This window comes from Nyctereutes procyonoides, unplaced genomic scaffold (genome assembly GCF_905146905.1).
Source record: "Nyctereutes procyonoides isolate TBG_1078 unplaced genomic scaffold, NYPRO_anot_genome, whole genome shotgun sequence".
NCBI classification, from domain to species: Eukaryota; Metazoa; Chordata; class Mammalia; order Carnivora; family Canidae; genus Nyctereutes; species Nyctereutes procyonoides.
Window position 1 is genome coordinate 47,312,562 of NW_026575135.1, and position 21,747 is coordinate 47,334,308.

At 33.2% G+C, this 21,747-nt stretch overlaps 1 protein-coding gene across 3 annotated transcripts in view; it reads left to right on the top strand.

The window, feature by feature from the left end:
* The window catches only part of KIAA2026 (KIAA2026 ortholog), a 131,024-nt gene that overhangs the window by 77,728 nt on the left and 31,549 nt on the right, over positions 1-21,747 (top strand). For 2 of the 3 annotated variants that reach the window (XM_055302098.1, XM_055302096.1), the window contains exons 6-7: positions 2,712-2,801; positions 17,250-17,365. In XM_055302098.1, coding sequence (XP_055158073.1) covers positions 2,712-2,801; positions 17,250-17,365 — 206 coding nt within the window. The remainder of the gene's footprint in view (positions 1-2,711; positions 2,802-17,249; positions 17,366-21,747) is intronic. The other variant, XM_055302097.1, reaches the window with a different exon arrangement.

Consider the following 21,747-nt stretch of genomic DNA (forward strand, 5'->3'; position numbering starts at 1 on the left):
TATTTATTTATTTATTTTTGGCTCAGCAGTTTAGGACCACCTTCAGTCCAGGGCGTGATCCTTGAGACCTAGGATTGAGTCCCACGTCAGGCTCCTTGCATGGAGCCTGCTTCTCCCTCTACCTGTGTCTCTCATGGATAAATAAATAAAATCTTTAAAAAAAAAATAATTATGTTCTTATACAAGAATTTTCTCAGACCTTACTTGGCTCTCTATATGTTATCTCTACTAGGTGTATATCATATCTAATTGTAGAGAGTATAGAAAGAGATTATAAGTTGTTATATAGCTATTAACTCATTTTAAGAGAAATTCAAAGTAAATATTGCTAAAAATATTTTCACCCTCAAATTCAGCAAAATTTATATTTGAGTCATGTCATTTAAGGAATATTTATCTTATCATTGTGCATTTAAATCAGTATTTCATCCCCTATTTGGAAATTAGTCTTTTTGAATCTTCATATTCTTTAGCTACATAGTACCATAATGTTTCAAGAGCCATGAATATTTGGAATTCATAATCATTTAGTACCTTTACTGCTTAAAAGTATGATCTGCAGCCCATACCTGGGAACTTGTTAGAAATGTAGAATCTCAGGTCCGCACCTCAGACTTACTAAATCAAAAACTCTATTTTAACAAGATTCCCAGGTGATTCTTATGCACATTAAAGTTGGAGAAGCATTGATTTTGTACAACTTACTAACTAGGTAAGCCACTTCAACGTACTGTTTTACCTAGCTCTTAAGCTGTGGAAATCATTCAGAGTTTGCCTTCAGAACTGTGTTACCTCTTCTTTCAAATGAAATATTATTTGTTGATCCCATGAATTGAAAGGTTTTAAGTGTCTTAGAGTGTGTCTAGTTGTAATGGTGTATGTTTTCATTGTTACTGTAAGTTTCTATAAACTATATATATGCAAAATGTACCTTTATTCTTTGTATAATGAGATACCTAAGATGCAAGTAAAAACAACTCTGAGCTTTGCCATGTGTGCAAATGAGGAATCTGTGCTGTGATATTAATTAGTGCACCAAGTTCAGTGAAAAGACATGTAACCATCTGCAAGCTCTGGGGCAAATTTGACATGACAATCAAAAATAGCAAATTATACAATGGGAAGTTTTAGTTCCTGCTGAGTACTTACTGAAAACCTGATGTAGGGCCAACAAAATAGAAGTTGAAGACATTATCAAGTTTTAGAGCAATTACATAGTTGTCCAGTCCCCTGCCTATCAGCATTTCTTCTATACCTCTAGATTTGGAAAATGGCAATGTGTAATTTATAGTAAATAGCAGTAGCACTATTATTGTGAACTGTTTTCTACTCTGGAATTATTTAAGTTGGGTTACTTATGCATATTTTCTCTACATTGTCAGGTCTGTGAGTTTGAAATTATGTAAACATTTCTAATAATAATTGTTAATACTAATTATAATTTATAATATCTGTGATATTTTTTCTTAGCCTATTAGATTGAGTAGGCCATATATTGCCATTTATGTAGATCAAAGGCATATCAGTGATTTCATATGGTTTAATCTAATAAAGGAAGTTTAAAGGAGTCCTGCTTTCCCATTTTTGTCACAGTAGTCACTAGGAATGATCTTGCTGTAACTTCTTTTCTTTTGTTGTTTTTGTTTTCTCTTACAAGAAATATGCCTATTAGGAAAACAGTACCCTTACACAAAGATTAATGAATGTCACAAACATGGAATAATAAAATCTTATGATGATTAATAGTTTTATAAATGTAGAATTTTAAAAAAAGTTATCGCAGTATAAGCATTACAAGACTTTCATTAATCTAAAACTTTTCCTCTTTATGTGCTTGTAGTTTTGTTTTAGAAACCTATTTCTTTTTCATAATAGATTTTTTAAAATATGAATTTAAATTATTTTAGGAAAAAAATATATTAGGGGGAACTCCATATAATTTTACAAGAACTAAAATGTAGTTATTAATATTTTTGTTGTTGCTGACACTTCACTGTTTAAAGCTTTAGTAGTTAAGCCAAACTAGTTTCATTATTCATAACTAAAACCCAATTATTTTGGTGATTTGCAAAAATTACCAAGGTGAAGTAAAATGAGCCGCAAAATTGTGAGAGGAAATACTTGCTATCTATGGAGATGGTTTTATTAAAGACTACTAAGATGATATTAAGAATGTGTACTTAATTTCATTTACTTCTTTGAATATATTACAGACCATGGAAATCCTTTTTTCTGAGCAATGCCAACAGCAATACAATTAGTTTAATCGTGTATAGTTAGCAAACCAAAGCAAAGGTATAAAGACAGTTCTCCAAGTGTGCATTATTCACCAGCTAGGAGACTGCCTGATGATGATTCTTAAAGGTGATTCAGTAACCTGTGAAATCTAGGGTGAGTTTCCAGATCTTTGTCATTCTGGGCTGAGAGTTAATAATGTTAAGAAAGTACCTGGATTATAAAGCAAGCTGAGACAGGGGGGTGTGGTATGAAACCACCAATGTTGAAATTTCAGCTATTTTTACTAAGCCTGGAGTTTATACATTATAAAAGTAATATCTTTTAAAACATAAACTTGTGGGGCTTTCTTTGCTTTTTGCTATGACAAATACAAATAATTGTGAATTTAGTGTATGTTAAAACAACTTCTGTTACCACATTTTGGGTGTTTTATATTATGTGTTATCAAGCTGTGTTTTTGTGTTTTATTTTAGCTTATTTGCACTAATCTTGATGAACTCAGGGAATTAATCACAAAAATCGAGAATGAACTCAAAGATCTGGAAAACAGTAGAAAAAAATCGGTAGGTGTTGATCCAAAAGTTCTATCTGTTATTGTCAGCATTAAAACTTATTCCTGCTTTTTTCTAAAGCTTTTTAAAAAAAAAACCTTGTTCTCTGGATTACATAAAAATTTGCAATGAAAAATAGAAACATTGTTCCTTTTATTTCTCCTGTGTGGTCTAGTTTTCATTTTTCATAGAAAAAAATGGTACCAAGGCAAGTAATTTAATTTGTTTGCCTGGTTTATATCAGGTATAGTTGTAGATATTTCCCAATATACTGGTTGGTTGTTTTCTGACTGGTAGTTTTTTGGGTAATGCTTACCTTGCAAATATTCTTAGTTAATAAGCATATGCTTTTAATGGAAGTTTATCACTTAGTAAAATAAAAACTTTAGTTAACTGTGACATAAATAACAGATATAAATTGTTTAGTCCTGCCCCAGATGTTTTTTATATATATTTAACAGTATGTCTTCTTAAATCACCTTTATTAGCTAAAGGTTATTTTTAAACTTTCACTGTATATTCAAAATTCACAATTTTAGCTTCATTTTTTGTTCTCTGAGAGAGTAGAGTATAAACCATTATATTTATTCACTCAACACTTGGTAAAACACTCAATTATGCTATTAAATCAGTAATACTTATTTAACTGACATTCAGTGATATTACAGACTTGAAACACAATTATACATCAGTAAATAAATAGGGAAGTCTTGAAGCACTGAAGAAAATAAATCATTATTTTAAAAATCCCTTTATTTTATGTCTTAGGAATGCCATGAAGCCACTCAGTTTTAGTTAGGTCTTTGCTCAAACCTATTAATCTAGAATTATGTATAAAATAAAGATAGTGATACAGCAAGCTTCATATCAGCAGATTTGTGGTAGTCATTTGATATGCTGTTTAGAAAAGACATATTGGTAGCACTCTGAAGGGAGGAGACTTAAGTGCCATGAAAGTACAACCTTCTGAGGTTATTTAATATAGGCGTAAAACAGCCTTAAGCATTTCAGAAGTTTCATGTGATATCCCTGAAAATATCAGTATAGTCTAAGAGAATACTGTTTATAGTGATAAACTATTAGGTAACAGGAAAACATTATGTTCAATGTACAATCCAAGAATACAGAAAACTGTATATTTTTTAGAAATATTTATTAAAAATGGTTTAAATCCTTATTAAATTCTTCTATGTTCATGTGTGTGTGTGTATGTGTGTGTGGTGTATGTACACATACTTTGGTATATGGGCAGTTACTTGATACGGAACACCAGGGGTTGTTTTAAAATTTACCTCTGTAATATATTTCTCAAACAACATTTTACATTTAGAATATTTTCTCAACAAAGTTATTTTTAGTATATTTGATATTATATCCTCATAAAGGACTGATTCTCTTCTTTAATAGGAAAGAATAGTCTCTTAATCAGGCTATTATTTATAATTTTTGCAGAAGCTGTTTATTTTTAGTGAGTTGTCTATTCTTCATGAGTCTAAATAGAATTGTTAAATATATTTGCTAATTGTTTTTTATGCTGCAGGTAAACATAACATATGCATCTGAACTTGTTCCCATATTATAAATTAGTGTTTTATTTGTTTTTAATGAATAGTTTTATGCATAATAGATTTATGTAATTATAGCATGCATTGTAAGAGAAAAAGACTTCTGCAAGCATCCTAGAATTTTTCTGTAAAGCCTTCCACATCACTGACATTAGTGATAGGAGGTATACACATACTGCCTTCCTTTACAGAAATGATTAGAAGGGTAAAAGAAAACACAGATTACAAATACTTAACACTGTAGTCTTTGAAGGCATGTTTATAAGAAAATTTCAGGTTACATATGGGGTTTAATTAATTAAATTTTGTGACTCTAAATTTTTAACTTGTCCATGACTCCTAGTATTTGCATATTAGTTTTTTCTTTTTAAGATTTATTATTTGAGAGAGAGAGCTCTAGTAAGGGGAAGAGCAGAGGGAGAGGGACAAGCAGACTCTGGGCTGAGCGCAGGACGCTGATCATGACCTAAACTGAAACCAAGAGTTGGACGTTCAACCGACTGAGCCACCCAGGTGCCCCACATATTAGTTTTAAAATATGTTTTCTGTTCTTCAAGAAATAGAAATTCTTAGGACTGTACTTAGTAGGGATAATCTTCTTGAGATTACTAACATATAAGCTATTGCCCTTTGAACTGCCTAAAAGGTTGTTTTCATGGACAGTTTATAATGGCCCCAAAGCATAAAGGTAGCAATAGACAGTAAATGTTTACATTTTAGTATCATTCCTTATTTTTCTCCAGAAGCTAATACTGATTGTCATAGATGGTGTAGGAATTAACTTTATTGAATATTTATAGTAATATTAAATACTAGGTTATTTGTCTGCCATTCTGTCATTTGGGAATAAAGTGTTTTACTTAACTGAATTTTCTAGATAACTGAAACCTAACTTTAGGACTAAATTTCTTTTTTAAAAAAATTCTTATTTTAATTATTTAATGAGAAACTTCCATGCCTCCCTTTACTATATTGAACAAAATTTTAACCCTTTTTTGATGACTCAGGGATCATTATGAATATCCATAATTGTACTGATACCCTAAAAATGTATTGATATCAGTAACTCTAATTAAACATTTACCAAAAGACCTTTATATTTTTAAGGTACGTGTTTGTATTTTTGCTTTTGTTCTCTTTCCTCATTGTCCGCCTGTTGTTTCTTGTGTTTGTCCATGTATTTGCCTAGCTGATACACTATAAATTACAAAACAAGTAACAATATTTATAAGAATTGGACTCAGAGTAAGGACCCAAGAGACTGTCTTAATAAATGCCTGACCTTAGCGATAGTGATAGCCATTTTGACTGATTCATTGCCTCTCAGCTTCTCAGCTTTCTTCACTATTGCCAAATAGAGTATTAATTTTGATCTTCATAAGAACATATCACTGTCAAAATAGTATTGAGTCAAAACAATTATTTTACTCATCATCAACCTTTATATCTATAATAATGACTCTAATAACAAAAAGGTTGTATTCCATATGGACATTTGGTTGTCATGAATGCCATTGCTAAAGATGGAAACATTTGTGTGATAGAGGATTTAACATGGATCCATACAAATACTTCACTTCTTTAGAGGATTTTTTCTCTTCAGGGCCTTTCCACCAAAGCAGCAAGGAAGAATTATCCCATTTCTTTACCCGTTGTCAACATTCCATTATAAAAGCTTTCCTAACCTCTTAGAGTTTTTGCCATTGAGCTACTCATTGTATTGGAAGATTTATAGTCTTATAAAATCTAGATTCTTTATTTTTGCCAGACAACTGATTCCACTTATAGTTAATAATATAAGGAGAGAAAAAATAATAATAATATAAGGAGAGAAAAATAGTTTTCTTGAGTTTGTTCTAGCACACTTAGTGGTACCATTACTTCATTTAGCAACTTATTCTAAAAACTCTCAACATCCTTTAGATCCTGCTGAGTTAGACTTAATTATCTACCTGAGATTTGTTTAAAGTGAGACATCTGGTTGAGATAAATTAGAAGTATATAGTTTTTAAATTTTATCTTTCTCATTATTTAGATCATAGGATTCTTTAGTAAGTTATAGGAGAAATAACATTTTATTTTTGTGGTTTTAGTTAAGAGAGAAAATTTGCGTTTTGCCCAATTATTTGGAAAATATCTTTTTAAATTGAGGAAATATATTAGTTTTCCAGAAAGATAGTGCTAAGATACTGATAAGTTTGCCTGATCCTATTGTGTTTGAAATTTATTAGACATTGTTGCTTTCTAAATCATCAAAATTGGAAAACTCTGCCAGGCTTACAACAGAAGTGGTTGTATTTCTGAGTTTTTTGTGTGACCCTTTTTCCCCCCTGATATCTGCCTAATTTCCTTATGTTTTTATATCATAATTTAAAATTTAGATTTTCAAAGAGGTTTCAACCTATTTTTCTTTAATAAGGAAAGATCCATATAGAAATTGGGTATAAGGAAAAGTGTGAACAATTTGTCCAAAAAAAAAAAAAAAGATGTTATTTAATAGAAAAGAACCTTCTGGATTATATAATGATGAATAATAGTCTTATTAATATAGAGAAACTAAAATTTAAAATGTAAGACCTTTTTCTCTTCTAATACATCTTTTAGCAATTAAATAACACTTAGGATAAATATCGTAATCAATATGTAAGAAAAACTATAAAACTGCCTAGCTCTTTGATCTTGTAATCCTGTTTGGAATTTCACTTTCAAAAAAAAAAAAGGAATTTCATTTTCATTTTTCCCATTTCATTGCCCCTTCTCCCCAAAGAAAGCATTTTACACAGTGGTGTGTTCAGCAGACTACCTCTAATAGTGGAAATTTGGAAAAAGCCTATATGACCAACAGTGGTGAGATGATTAGCCAAACAATATTAGCACAATGGTATATCATATAGCTAGAAAAATAAAATACTTGTTACTATATGGAAGTATTTGTGAAATGTTAAATTTTTTAAATACACAAAATAATATGTGCCTAATGATTACAACATACAAAAAGACTTGTTAAGAATGGGAAAGGAATTTCAAGTAATGGATAAAATTAATCTTTATTATGTTTTTAAGATAATTTAAATTCATCATACTATAATAATATTTCCCTTGCCTAACCAAAGGCTGTATTTTAGCAAGACCAAATAGAGAATCCAGAAGCTTGGATCAGATTGTGACACCCCATTTTTTGGTCACAGAGTTCTGTGTAAGCCACTGTTATGAATCAGGAATGATTCCCCCACCCCACCCCTCCACCCCCAAGGAGACTTTTGACAATGTCCAAAGACATTTTTGGTTGTTGAAGAGATAGTACTGGCATTTAATGGATAGAGGCCTGCAATGCTGCTGAAAATATCCTACATTATAATGACCCTAATGCAAATGATAATCCCCTGCAAAAAAATTACCTGGCCTCAAATGTCAGTTGTGTGGAAATTGCAAAGCCCTAGCATAAACATGTATTTGCTAAGGGCCCTATTCTCTCACTTTGCCTGCCACTGCAAATTTACTGTGGGGAGAAAACAAGTTGATATTTTGAAAGTTAGAAGTAAGTGGAATCAGACATCTGATCCCATAATTGAGAGTACATTATTGGATCATATACTTCTAATTCAGACTCACATTTGGTGAAACTTGTGAATGTTAGTTTTAACCTTTACCCTTTGTAATTCCATCAGTTTAAAAAGATTCTTGACTTTATAGCCAACTATTTTCAATTTATTATGATTTATGGCCTCTCTCAAATATGTTCACTCTTTATCTTCCTTTGTATAGAAAACGAAGAAGTTATAAATAACATAATTGCATATGTATTTTATTTTTAGAAAGATGATGTGATAAATTATTTTTAAAAATGAAGATGTAGTAAGGAATAGAAACAGATAAATAGAAAAATATAGTCAAATTATGTTTAAAACTTAACATGAGTTTATATGGATCTCCAAAACATAATTGCATGTAGTATAATGTAAGACACAGGGATTTATACATTAATCTTACTTTCTAATACCATAACAGAAATTTTATTATAATGAAGGATTATGGGGTTTTTCCCTCCTCTCTCTATTCCATATCCATTATTCATGTGTTCACAGTGAGGCATCAAATCAAAATTACTTTATACCTCGCTGCTGTTGAGTACAAAATCTATTTTACTAGAGTGTAAGAAACATTGGATACATTGAGTCCTGAATATGCACTAATTAACTTTAATGGATTTTCTTGTAGATATGGTTGCAATAATCTCTAAACTGACCTTAAAATGAGTTTTATTTAAGTTTTTTACAATTATATATATCATTTTCTTATTCTAGATTTCTGGTAAACTGCTGGTTAAGAAAACAAAATAATCTCAGCTGTTGGGGAACAGGAATCACTTTGTCGTTAAAGAGCTATATTTAAAGCTTTTAAAAATTAAAACACCCTTTTGGAAGGCCTGCATCACAGATAAAAATATTTCTTTACCTATTTTAATTACAGATTCAAGTCTTATTCATAAGACAAGTACTTGCTTAGTGTCTTCTGTTTGTTATAGTAGTACCAGGAACTTGGTAGGGATTCAGAAATTAAAACAAAGTCCTTATCCTCAAAGAATTCACTTACAGAGCTTAAGATTTTATCCCCAACCCTAGGGATAAATTTTTAATTTTAATCAAGGTAAATTGGGCTAGCTTCTGTCCTTTTATAAAAGACTTAATCTTTTCAAGCAATGTTAATTCAGAAGTCACCAAACAACTCCAGATACTTGCTCATTTCGCTTAATTACATGTTTGGGAGTAGGGTGGAGGAAAGTAACATGCATTTTATGAAGAATCAAATGGTAACTGACATACTCAAAAAAATAGTGAGAAAAGAAAGCTAGATGACCGGAAATGTGAACCAGCAGTATATGACTGGTAAGACAAATCTTCAGTTAGTCACTGAATTATCTAAGAATGTATTGTCTGCATTTATCTATGGTAAATTTTGTTCTTTGGGTATTTTTTAACGTTTTATAACTACTCTGCTAAGAAATGGATTTTAACCCTCATCAATAGTGCTCATTGTTTCTACTTACTACAATTTGGCATAGTTTGAATCCCATTGAGGAAACTTTGATAAAAAGAATTATTTGAGGGGCAGCCTGAGTGGCTCAGTCAGTTAAGCATCTGTCTTCAGTTTAGGTCATGATCCTGGGGTCCTGGGATTGAGCCCTGCATCTGGCTGCCTGCTCAGCTGGGAGTCTGCTTCTCCCTCTCCTCCTCCCTGCCCCACTTGCTTGTTCTGTCCCGCCCCCAAATAAATAAATAAAATCTTAAAAAAAAAAAAGTATTTGAAAATCCCTTTTCTTCCAAAGAAAGTTGCAATTAAAAGGGAAAAGGGCTATCTGGTATTTTTACGTCAGGCAGATTGATGCTGTATATTCCCAGCATGGAGTGAGCTTCAAGGAAGGGTTGAAGTTGACAAATCCTTCTGTACCTGTAGCTTTTATAATTTGCCTTAAACCCTTCTGAATTACATATCATACACAAATATAACACATGTCAAATAATTTTCAAAGCACCAACTAAATTTGCATTATCCACTTAATAGTTACTTACACTGAAAAGAGTTCTGGAAAATTGAATTGAAATCCTTCGGGTACTTAAGGCAAAAAAAAAAAAAAAATTCCACATCATTCTGGTTTTTTTATATTAGAGAAGATACTGAAATCTTGGGAAAGACCCCAAAATTTAAAAGTAGAATAGTTTACGGGTACCTGGGTGGCTCAGTCGGTTAAGCATCTATCTTTGGCTCAGATCATGATCTTGGGGTCATGGGATTGAGCCCTGTATCAGGCTTTCTGCTCAGCAGGGAGTCTGCTTCTCCCTCTCCCTCTGCCTGTCTCTCCTCCTGGTTTGAAAAGTCAACCCAGAATCTGCAGAGTGACAAAAAGGAGGCTCATAGAGGGCACAGAGTCCACAAAAGAGACAAACCAAAAAACAGACTCTTCCTAACTATAGAGATTAAAGAGATGGTCACCAGAGGGGAGATGGGCGGGGGGATGGGTAAAATGGGTGATGGAGATAGTACATTTATCTTGATGAGCACCTGAGTAATATATGGAGCTGTTGAGTCACTATATTGTACACTTGAAACCAATATAACACTGTATTTAACTACACTGGAATTAAAATTTAAAAATACTATAGGAAAAGGCCTACCTGGAACTATTTTTTTAATTGAAGATGTGATTCTAACAAGTAGGAGCAGGTGCTTTTATTAGGACAGGAACAGTTTTATTGACACGTGAAACACTGACAGGCAATTGAAAAAAGAAACTATAAAAGCATCTTTTGGGAGTCTAAACGTATAAATTGTCAATAACCATTTAATATAGAAATATAGATTGTAGGGGTGCCTGAATGATTCAGTTGGTTAAGTGTCTGCCTTTAACTCATGATCCCAGGGTCATGGGATCCAACTCCAAGTCAGGCTCCCTTCTCAGCAGGGGAGTCTGCTTTTCCCTTTCCGAGGGCTTCTCCCCACCCCCACCCCTGCTTGAGGTTGATCTCTCAAATAATTAAATAAAATATTTTTTTAAATATATAGATCAGAGAGAAACTTGAACAGGGCCTGAGAGTCAGTGTATTAAAATGTAACATAATTTGTTCATAATGATCAAGAATTAAATTATATTCATCATTTGTTCAGAAAATCTGGCAGACATATTTCTCTCAATTTAAAAAAACCTTTTGCATGTAAGGAGAAAGCCTCAGTTAACTAAGAAATTTACTCGTGTAGTTTGAATACTTTGTGTGGGCCCACTCTGTGCTAGGCTTTGTGATATAGTCTGAGAAAGTAAAAATAAGTAAGCTACTGTCCTGCTCTTAAGATATTCCCAGTCTTCATGTCACTTATGTGGAATTTTTATGCTCCGATGACACCAAATATAGCATTGCTTAGTGATTTAGATTGTGTACTGACTTGCTTAAGAACCTACCTTTCTGATATATCAAGTATAGATTTGATCAAATGTTACCAACTTAATTTGCTACCCCTAATGTAGTGAAATGGGTCAAATTCAGATATTCAGCCAGTGGTTAATTTCCAGTCCAGGATTCTTTCTTCTTTGTAAATGAAAGTGGTTATATACCATCAATATGTATATATTGTTAGATTTTCTTCCCCAGTAGTAGTAACTACCTTACTAGGAATATGATGTCATCCAGTTTTTCCTCTCTACAGAGCTAAAGGACATTGAAATTTGCAGTAAATTCTAATCACAAATATAGTTGTTTGTTTTCATGCTTTCTAGCTAAATGCTAATTTAGAAATAATATGGAAATGTTTAATATGGGGTGCCTCTAGGGGGATCCCTGAGTGGCTCAGTGGGTTAGCGCCTGCCTTCGGCCCAGGACAGTCCTGGAGTCCCGGGATCAAGTCCTGCATCGGGCTCCCTGCATGGAGCCAGCTTCTCCCTCTGCCTGTGTCTGCCTCTCTCTGTGTGTCTCTCATGAATAAATAAATAAAATCTTAAGAAAAAAATTTGCCTTTAAAATAAAGTACAAATGCTTTCCTTTTCTGTTAAATTAGTCTTAAATGAAAATGGATGAGAGAAAATACTAGCATGTGATAGTTCATATTAGAACTTCTGGCAGTGTTAAAATACCTTTTGACCTTTCCCATGTTAATATGCGTACATTTCACTGTTCCGTCAAACTAGCACTTTTTCAAAGGACTGTATATCAACAAAATGAATGTGATGTTTTACACCTAAAACTGAGTATGGTGATAGTTTTCTTTAGGTAAACAATTTTAAAAAGTAAATACTACCTTTTCATTTAATATTGTTTAGACTAAGAATGTCAAATAATTGGTTTACTAATATAGTTAATCTTATTTGTGCTGTCTTTATACATAAGTTTTTAAATTATTTACAAGCTATCTTCAGATACTGCTAGTGATTTTAAATGAGACATCTTTGTGCATAGATCTGTGTGGCTTTTCTCAGAGTTATTTGCATTTTATTTGAAAAGTGAGATCTATTGTTATTTAATCCCTTTTCCACAATGGGATTTATGTGACAAGAGCCAAGCCTGGAAAAAAAAAAATATTTTGTTATATGATCCAGTTTCTGTGATCTAACATTTATAAGTAAAAATGTATAGAAAAATGGCATTGATACTTTTGTTATGTACATCTTGTTTTTGTACTGGTCCTTAATAAAAATGTTTTTTTACTATCTCCACAGTAATGCTGCTTACCCTTTCAATTTATAAAAGCATTCTTTGTTTACTTTGTATATTTATATATGATTTTAGTTTTCTTCATATAACTATTGATAGCTATTTTGTTTACATATAATGTTATAAGAAAATCTACATAAGTAACAGGATGGTTTGGGTAAACAAGTTACTGTCACCTAAGTTTAACATTCAAAGCATCTAAATTTATGAAAATGTGTAAAATATGTCCATGATGCTGAGACATATAAGAAACCTGGAATTTATTTGTTTTCCTTTTTTTCTTCCTTTTAGGTGTCCAATGTCTCCAGCATCAGTAGATTGCCAACTCCCTGTCCTTGCAGCACCCCAGCCAGCATTTATGCTGGTTCTGTCATGCCCACCCCCGATTACTGCAGCAGAATGGAGTCCTTCTTTAGTTGAAAGGTAAGTTTCCCTCCCCACTCATTTCACACACATTGACTCAGCTTTTTGTTTTATAATATTGTGTAGTTTTGTAAGTTTTTTTAAAGTTTCTTTTCCCGTATGGTTCCTTAGGTTACTAATGTATCATATTCAAAAACTTATAAAACTGCATAATATAATAAAAGATTTATCTTGTGACCATAGACCAGCTTCTTTTTGTAATAATCCCTATGAGGTTATAAAACCACAATTGTTTGACATTTGGGGCATCTCATGGAAAGGGAGCTGGCAATCTGCAGCTGCTGTGGACATTGGATGAGAAAGTATTGAAAGGTAAGCTTCAGATTTAGACCATATTGTATGTCTTTGGTTCCATGGTATATGCTTGAAATTCATACTTTATGTTAAACTTTACAGTAAATGCATAAAAGAAAAATACTACTCTCCCCTTTTTTAAAGTGATCCTCAGTAAAGTTTACATTATTAATTAAGTTCACATAATATATTAGAATTACCTTAGGAGATAATTTTTATCCCTGAATATTGTGAGAATTCTAATATCGAATGAAATAGTAAATGAAAATAATATCAAATGAAAACAGTTCATTTATCCCTATTTTCACATAACTGTAAAAAAATGTTAAGGCTACGTTTATATACATAAAGCTTATTAGATATATTTTTTATTAGAGAAATGATTATAACACTGTTCCACAAATGACCTTTTACTAATCTAATCCTCATACTTGTCTTTGATTCTATATTGATCACTACAGATAAAGATTATAAGAGCTTTCTGATTTTTATAACATCCATATGCTTTCTTAATATTTGAAGAATGAGAAACTTGTATTCCTTGTTTTTTAATTCACTTTTAAACTTTAGAAACTGTAATTTTAAGTACTACTGTAATTTAAAAAATGAAAATAAATTATATAGATTTTAAATTTTGCATTACAGAGGCACATACATGTAAAGATAAGTACTTATGCAATATGATCTTTTATTCTTTAGGAATTGTATGTGTAGACCAAGTGGGGGACAGCATTATGTAGTGGATTTTAACATTCAGAAGACCTAGAATTCTAACTGAAAGTGTACTTCTATCTAAAAATTCTTCTCTGTGATTCACTGAGTTAATTTCCTTCTAGAAAATTATGTTCACCTCATTCTCTTTAGCTTTAATAATTTCACCGTAGAAAAAACACAATTAGTTGTTCTCAGTTTTTCCTTTCTGTGTAAGTAAAGTTAATCAGTCAGAAAAGCTATTGCTAGCTTTTAGTTATTGACTTGCTTTAAATTCAGGAGATATTTGTTTGATTTTACATTAAACCCAAGTTAAGGCAAATCGTTGCCATGTCTGACTAACTTCTTTTAAAAATTCACAACTTTTTTTTCTGTTTATATTAGTCTCATTGTATATTGTAACACTCTAAGACTATCTCTAGGTAGAAAGGGACATGTTTTAATTCCATTTTGGTTGTATCAACCAAAGAAGACAAATAATGAAGCAGGCAGTGTTTCTTGGTTACTGTCAATTGGTTAAAACACTTTACCTAAAATACCAGTCCCAGAGCAGTGATTCCAAACTTTTTTAAATGTATAACCTGTTTTGATAAACATAAAAACTGTGGACACACATACCCCATGGCTAGATATGGTGATATCCTTCACTGAGGTCACTGTATTCTTTATATGTATCTTCTAGTTTTATCAATCTTTGCTTTCTATAATTTCTGTTATAAGAATAATAGACTTTTTGTTTTCCAAACACAAAATTATTACATATGCATTTTAAATAATGAAATAACATACTATCACAACCCCAAGTTGAGAATATACAATAAAAGGAAAGGGAAGGCCAAAAAGCATTATATAAAATTAGAGGGCCATAGACATTTTCAAATAGGTCAGCAGATAAGACAATTATATGAAAGATAGAAATCTACTCTGATTAATATTTATGATCCCTTCTCTATATATTTGGCTAGTTTAGTAATATATTTTCTGGGCATTGGATTAATTAAAAGTTAGTAATCAGAATAAAATCAAAAGACAACAAAAAAAAACAAAATCAAAAGACAAAATCTTCTAATCTTTTTAGAACTCTTTTCTACAAAAATTAATGCTGTAATTTAGAGAGACACAAACACAACTGACAGATGTCTTGAAATACTGACATTCAGCCACGCAGACTCCTCTTCCTGTGCCTCAATCTACCTAGTCCCAAGGTCTGACAGTACCACTAGTCCTTCTGCATTTCCCACACCATCACCACGACACTAATCCAAACAGCAGCATACTGCCCAGGTTAATGTTGCATCTGCTTCCCCATAAAACTCTCAGATACAAAGAATTCGATATGCCTGTCACTCTTTAGTCTTTTAACACTTTTCCAAATAATTATACCACAAAGGTATAATTCATTACTCATACCTTTTTCTGCTTTCTTTAGCTTAGTAAACATTTATTCTCACCATTTCATTTTTGAGCCAAATAATAGTTGAAAAATAAAGAAATAATGTTGATGTGCCTTTTTTTTTTTAACCGAAACAATACTACATCATTCTGCAAAGGATTTTAGGGTAACTATCATCTGCCTTTTCATCGTCATCATTTAGTTCTCCCTAGAAGAAAGTATCGTTTTTTTGTTTAATGGTTTTGTTTGCATGGGTTAGAATAAGTGCTTTATACTGTCTCCAACCCTTTTTTTTCCTGGAGAAAAAGAAACTTTTTTTCTTTTTTTTTTAGAAAAAGAAACTTTTAAGGTATAACTTACTGTTAGGCCCTTTGAGATAGTATTTGACAAGCGAGAAGGTCTGTCTAGGTTATTATATGAAATATTTACTTTCCTTGAAATTTTTTTCACAGTACTATCATTTGTCATGCCATTAAGAAGACACAAGAATTAGTCATTGAACCTAGGTTCCATATTCATTATATGCACATACACATGTAATTCCACATCTTCCTGCTCTTCTAATAATTTAAAAACCTCAGAAGTAGAAATGTAGTTGTTTATTTACCTGCCTTAATGTTCTACATATGTGCAAATTAACTGAAAAGTTGATGAGATGAAGTCTAATTTTTGCATGTTAAATATGACCCGTAATATATAGTTGTGTATTTTTTGTTACAAAAGAAAAAAATGAGTGGACTGAATGGTATGTGAATTATATCTCAAAAAAATACAACATGGTTATATAATGGTAAATAAAGATGGTGATGGTGGTGGTGGTGGTGGTGGTGGTGGTGGTGGTGGTGGTTGGTGGTGGTGGTGGTGGTGGTGGTGGTTGGTGGTGGTGGTGGTGATGTTCATAGGTATATACTAACGTGGGGAGGGGGGAAGTGGGGCTACCTTAAGATACAACTTCTATAGACTTAGTGTTCCTATTGTATTTGAATAACTTTTGCTTACTGGTGAAGTGTGTTTTTTCTAGAGATTTTTATAACATATGTCCGATTGAATTATGTGATACAGCTTTTAAGAGGTGGTGATATAGTTCTAAGAACTTGGACTTCAGCATCAGATAGATCTAGGTTTAAGTCATAGAACCTTGAACAAGTCATTTAATCTCTCTGAGCCTTAGTTTCATCATTTAAGTGAGTCTAAAATGCACATACATTAGAAAGGTTTTCATAACTGCTTGAGTACATGTGTGCTCTGCCCCTTCCTTCCTCCTCTCCTCCTCACTTTCTTCTTCCTCTTCACTCCTTTCCTTTCCCCACTAGATATAGATATATGAATGAAATACTTAGGCTAATACTTAGCAAATGGAGAAGGGGGTGTCAGTAATTATTAACTCTTACTGTAGCTATAGCATTATAATATTAAAAATTATGACCACTTGTCTTCTTCTCTGGGCCGGAAACATTTTTGAATGCAATAATTGTAAAATCTTCTAAAGAAGTTTAAGACTGCTTTTGGATAATTATAAAACCTTTACAGAAGTGAGCCATACCAGTTACATGTTTAGTGAATTTATATACATCTATTTTTACATGTACTTAGTAAATGATTTATTAAAATATTTATAATTGATTCAATTAAAAATTGTTTAAAAACTTGTCTCCTTGTTTGATTAAATAGGTTTTAGATTGCTCCTGTAGAATTGAGAATCTTTAAAATATTACAAATAAGATTTATTGCAGGTTATTTTTCCCCTTTACAACCTTCTGCAGAAGACATACTCATTTGAGTATTGGCATTTCATTTTGTGTTTTACTCAGAAAATAAGGCTTAACATTCACTTTGGATTAAATCTAAAGGATTTACTTTAACATTGTGTTTTTAGGGCAAATGGTATCATCGGAGGCAAGCTGTAAAAGAATTGCATGGTACATTGATACGCCTTTTAAATGAATTGCTGCCATGGGAACCAAAGTTGATGAAAGCTTTTCAAAGAAACAGGTAATTTGAGCTTTATAATTTGTTTTACATGTTTTAGGGCTCTTAATTTATGATTATGGGAAGATATCCTGGAATCATTTTGTAACTTTCCATTGATAAATAATTCAACAGATTTTTTTTTCGTTTTTTTTATTTAAATTCAGTTGGTCAATATATAGTGCAATACCCAGTGCTCATCCAATCAAGTGCCCTCCTCAGTGCCCATCACCCAGTCATCCCGTCCCCCCACCTTCCTCCCCTTCTGCTACCCTTTGTTTCCCAAGGTTAAGAGTTTCTCATGATTTGTCTTCCTCTTTAATTTTTCCCACTGAGTTTCTCTCCTTTCCCTTATAATCCCTTTCAATATTTCTTATATTCCACATATAAGTGAAACTATGTGATGATTGTCCTTCTCCACTTGACTTATTTCACTCAGCATAATATCCTCCAGTTCCATCCACGTCCAAGCAAATGGTGGGTATTCGTCCTTTCTAAAGACTGAGTAATATTCCATTGTGTGTGTGTATAATATATGCGCATATATATACATATGTGTATCTTCCCTATCCATTCCTCTGTCAAAGGACATCATGGCTCCTTCCACAGGTTGGCTGTTTTGGACATTGCTGCTATGAACATTGGGGTGCAAGTGTCCTGTCATTTCACTACATCTATATCTTTGGGTTAAATACCCAGTAGTGCAATTGCTGGGTCATAGGGCAGTTCTAATTTTAATTTCTTGAAATTAAATTTCTTCACACCATTTTCCAGAGTGGCTGTACCAGTTCACATTCCCACCAACAGTGCAAGAGGGTTCCCCTTTCTCCACATCCTCTCCAACATTTGTTGTTTCCTGTCTTGTTAATTTTCACCATTCTCACTGGTATGAGGTGGTATCTCATTGTGATTTTGATTTGTATTTCCCTGATGACAAGTAATGTGGAACATTTTTTCATATGCTTATTGGCCTTATGAACGTCTTCCTTGGTGAAATTTCAGTTTACGTCTTTTGCCCATTTCATGACTGGATTGTTTGTTTCTTAGGGTGTTGAGTTTAATAAGTTTTTATAGATCTTGGACACTAGCCATGTATCTGCTACATCATTTGCAAATATCTTCTCCTATTCTGTAGGTTGTCTTTTTTTTTTTTTTTTGTAGGTTGTCTTTTAGTTTTTTTGACTGTTTCCTTTGCTGTGCAGAAGCTTCTTATCTTGATGAAGTCCCAATAGTTCACTTTTACCTTTGTTTCCCTTGCCTTCATAGATGTATCTTGTAAGAAGTTGCTGTGACCAAGTTCAAACAGGGTGTTGCCTGTGTTCTCCTCTAGGATTTTGATGGAATCTTGTCTCACATTTAGATCTTTCATCCATTTTGAGTTTATCTTTGTGTATGGTGTAAGGGAATGGCCTAGTTTCATTCTTCTGCATGTGACTGTCCAATTTTCCCAGCACCATTTATTGAAGAAACTGTCCTTTTTCTAGTGGATATTGTTTCCTGCTTTGTCAAAGATGAGTTCACCATAGAGTTGAAGGTTCATTTCTGGGTTCTCTATTCTGTTCCATTGATCTGTGGGTCTGTTTTTGTTCCAGTACTGTACTGTCTTGATGATCACAGCTTCATAATACAGCTTAAAGTCAGGCATTGTGATGCCCCCAGCTTTGGTTTTCTTTTTTCAAACATTGCTCTGGCTATTCGGGATCTTTCCTAGTTCTATGCAATTCTTAAGATGATTTGTTCCAACTCTGTGAAGAAAGCCTGTGGTATTTTAATAGTGATTGCATTGAACATGTAAATTGCTCTGGGTAGCATAGACATTGTCACAATATTAATTCTTCCAATCCATGAGCATGGTATGTTTTTTCATCTCTTTACATCTTCCTTGATTTCTTTCATAAGTGTTCTGTTGTTTTTGGAGTATAGTTCCTTTAGCTATTTGGTTAGGTTTATTTATAGATATCTTATGGTTTTGGGTGCAATTTGAATTGGGATTGATTCCTTAATTTCCCTTTCTTCAGTCTTTATAATTCAACAGATATTTTTCAGTGCTTGCTGTGTCCAAGGTACTTCCTAAGCCTTGAAAAAGTAGTGTTGATTAAATAGAGCCCTACTCTGTGGCTTACATTCCTTCTTTTCCCCCATTATTTTTCCATTTCAATAAAATGCACAGACAAAATTTACCCTCTTAACCAGTTGTAAGTGTACAGTTCATTAGTATTAAATACATTCATAATCAATGTTATGTTATTATTCCCAGTGTATCTCCTGAATTCTTCAGTTTGTAAAACTGAAACTCTGTAACTATTAAATAACTCCCCATCCTCCTCCCCCACCATTCTACTTTGTCCATATGCTTTGACTACTCTTAAGTACCTCATATAATATAAAACATTTGTGGTTTTGTGACTGTATTATTTCACCTATTGTATTTTCAAGGTTCATCCATGTTGTAACAGGTCAGAATTTTCTTCCTTTTTAAGGCTTGATGATATTTCCTAAGTATTTTATTCTTTTTGATGCTATTAAAATAATTGTTTTTAAGTTGCTTTTCAGATTGTTGTTACTGTATAAAAATGCAACTGATTCTTTTGTGTTGACTTTGTATCCTGCTACTTTGCTGACCTCATTCTAACAATTTTTTCCTTGGAATCTTTAAGGTTTTCTACATATAAGATCATGTCATCTGTAAAAAGAGATTTTTTTTCTTTGCAATTTGGATGCTTTTTCTTTTTTCTTGCCTAATGCATGGTCTAGAACAGTTAAATGTTGAATAGAAACATCAAAAGTGAACATCTTTGCCTTGTACCCAAAGTTAGAAGAAAAAGGTTTTAATCTTTCACCATTAAATATGATGTTCACTATGGGTTTTTCTTGTATGGCTATTCTTATGTTGAGTTAGCTTCCTTCTATTCCTAGTTTGTTGAGTGTTTTTATCATGAAAGAATGTTGAATTTTGTCAAATGCTTTTTCTGCTCTTGAGATAATCATGTGGTTCCTTTGCTTTATTGTCTTAATATAATGTATGACATTAATCAGTTTTCATATGTTGGACTATCCTTGCATTCCAGGAATAGATGTCATTGCATCATGATATATAATCCTTTCAGTATGATGCAGAATTTGATTTGCTTGTATTTTGTTGATTTCTGCTTCTGTTTATAAAAGATACTGATATGGGGGAGCATGGGAAGATGGCAGAGTGGGAGGACCCTGAGCTCACCACCCAGTGTTTACAACTAGATATCATCCACATCCAAGTCAATAAACCAGAGAGCAATCTGAAGATTGGCAGAACAAACTCCACAACTAAATATAGAGAAGAAGCTGTATCTGAAAGGTTAGGAAAGTCAGAAAGAAGGAATCTACCTGCAGAGGGAGGGAGCTGCGCATGCAGAGAGGGCAAAGAAATAAACACTTGTTTGGGAACTCATAAGGGGAAGACTAATCCCCATAATGTTTGGCTTTAATACCAGAGGAGTGGGATGCCTGGGTGGCTCAGTGGTGGAATGTCTGCCTTCTACTCAAGTTGTGGTTCCAGGGTCCTGGGACTGAATCCCACATCAGGATCCTCGCAGGGATCCTGCTTCTCCTTCTGCCTATGTCTCTGCCCCTCTCTCTCTATGTCTCTCAAGAATGAATAAATAAAATCTTTAAAAATAAAATAAAACAAAAAACCAGAAGAACTAAATTCTATGAGTTTGTAAACCAGTGGGAATTGGATCTGTACCTTTAAAAGTCTGCTGACTCAGCACTGGGGGAGCTTGAAGGGAAAATGATAGCTGGGCTGCTGCCCTTAAAGAGACAGCAGCCTGTTCAGAGAGGCAACATAAAATTGGCAGTTTACGCAACACCACGGGCCAAGAGGAGACAGATGTGTTCATACTGATTTCAGAGCATGTTGGTGGACTTCTTTGAAAATGAGGAAACTGGTTCTCCCAAACTCCCAGCTTTAAACATAAACTTTCTGTGGGAGAAGAGGCTGCATAGACACTTATAGCCTGGACCAAGGGCCCAGAGCAAATTTTAAAGCTGCCTGTGCAACCTGCCCAGACTCTGAGTGCAAACCTGTTACTACTACAGGCCATGACCAGCCATTGTCACGCACTGTCAACCAGCTCCATGTCCCCAGCAGCCACAGCACTTTGGATGATCTTGCATAGGAGTAGTGGTCCAAGGCAATCTGGCTAACACTGATGCCCTATTCCCAACTTCCCTGGTGGGCATGCCCCCTGAGAACAGGTCTGTCTGAGTCCTTCTAACCACAGAGTAAGCACATTCCACAAGCAGACGGGCAGTGCAGACAACTGCACTGAAAGGAAAAGTGACTCAGACATAACAGCAGGAAGCAACACATATAGAATACTCTCCTGAAGTGTCAGGTTCTGATAAACAGGGGACACTACTCT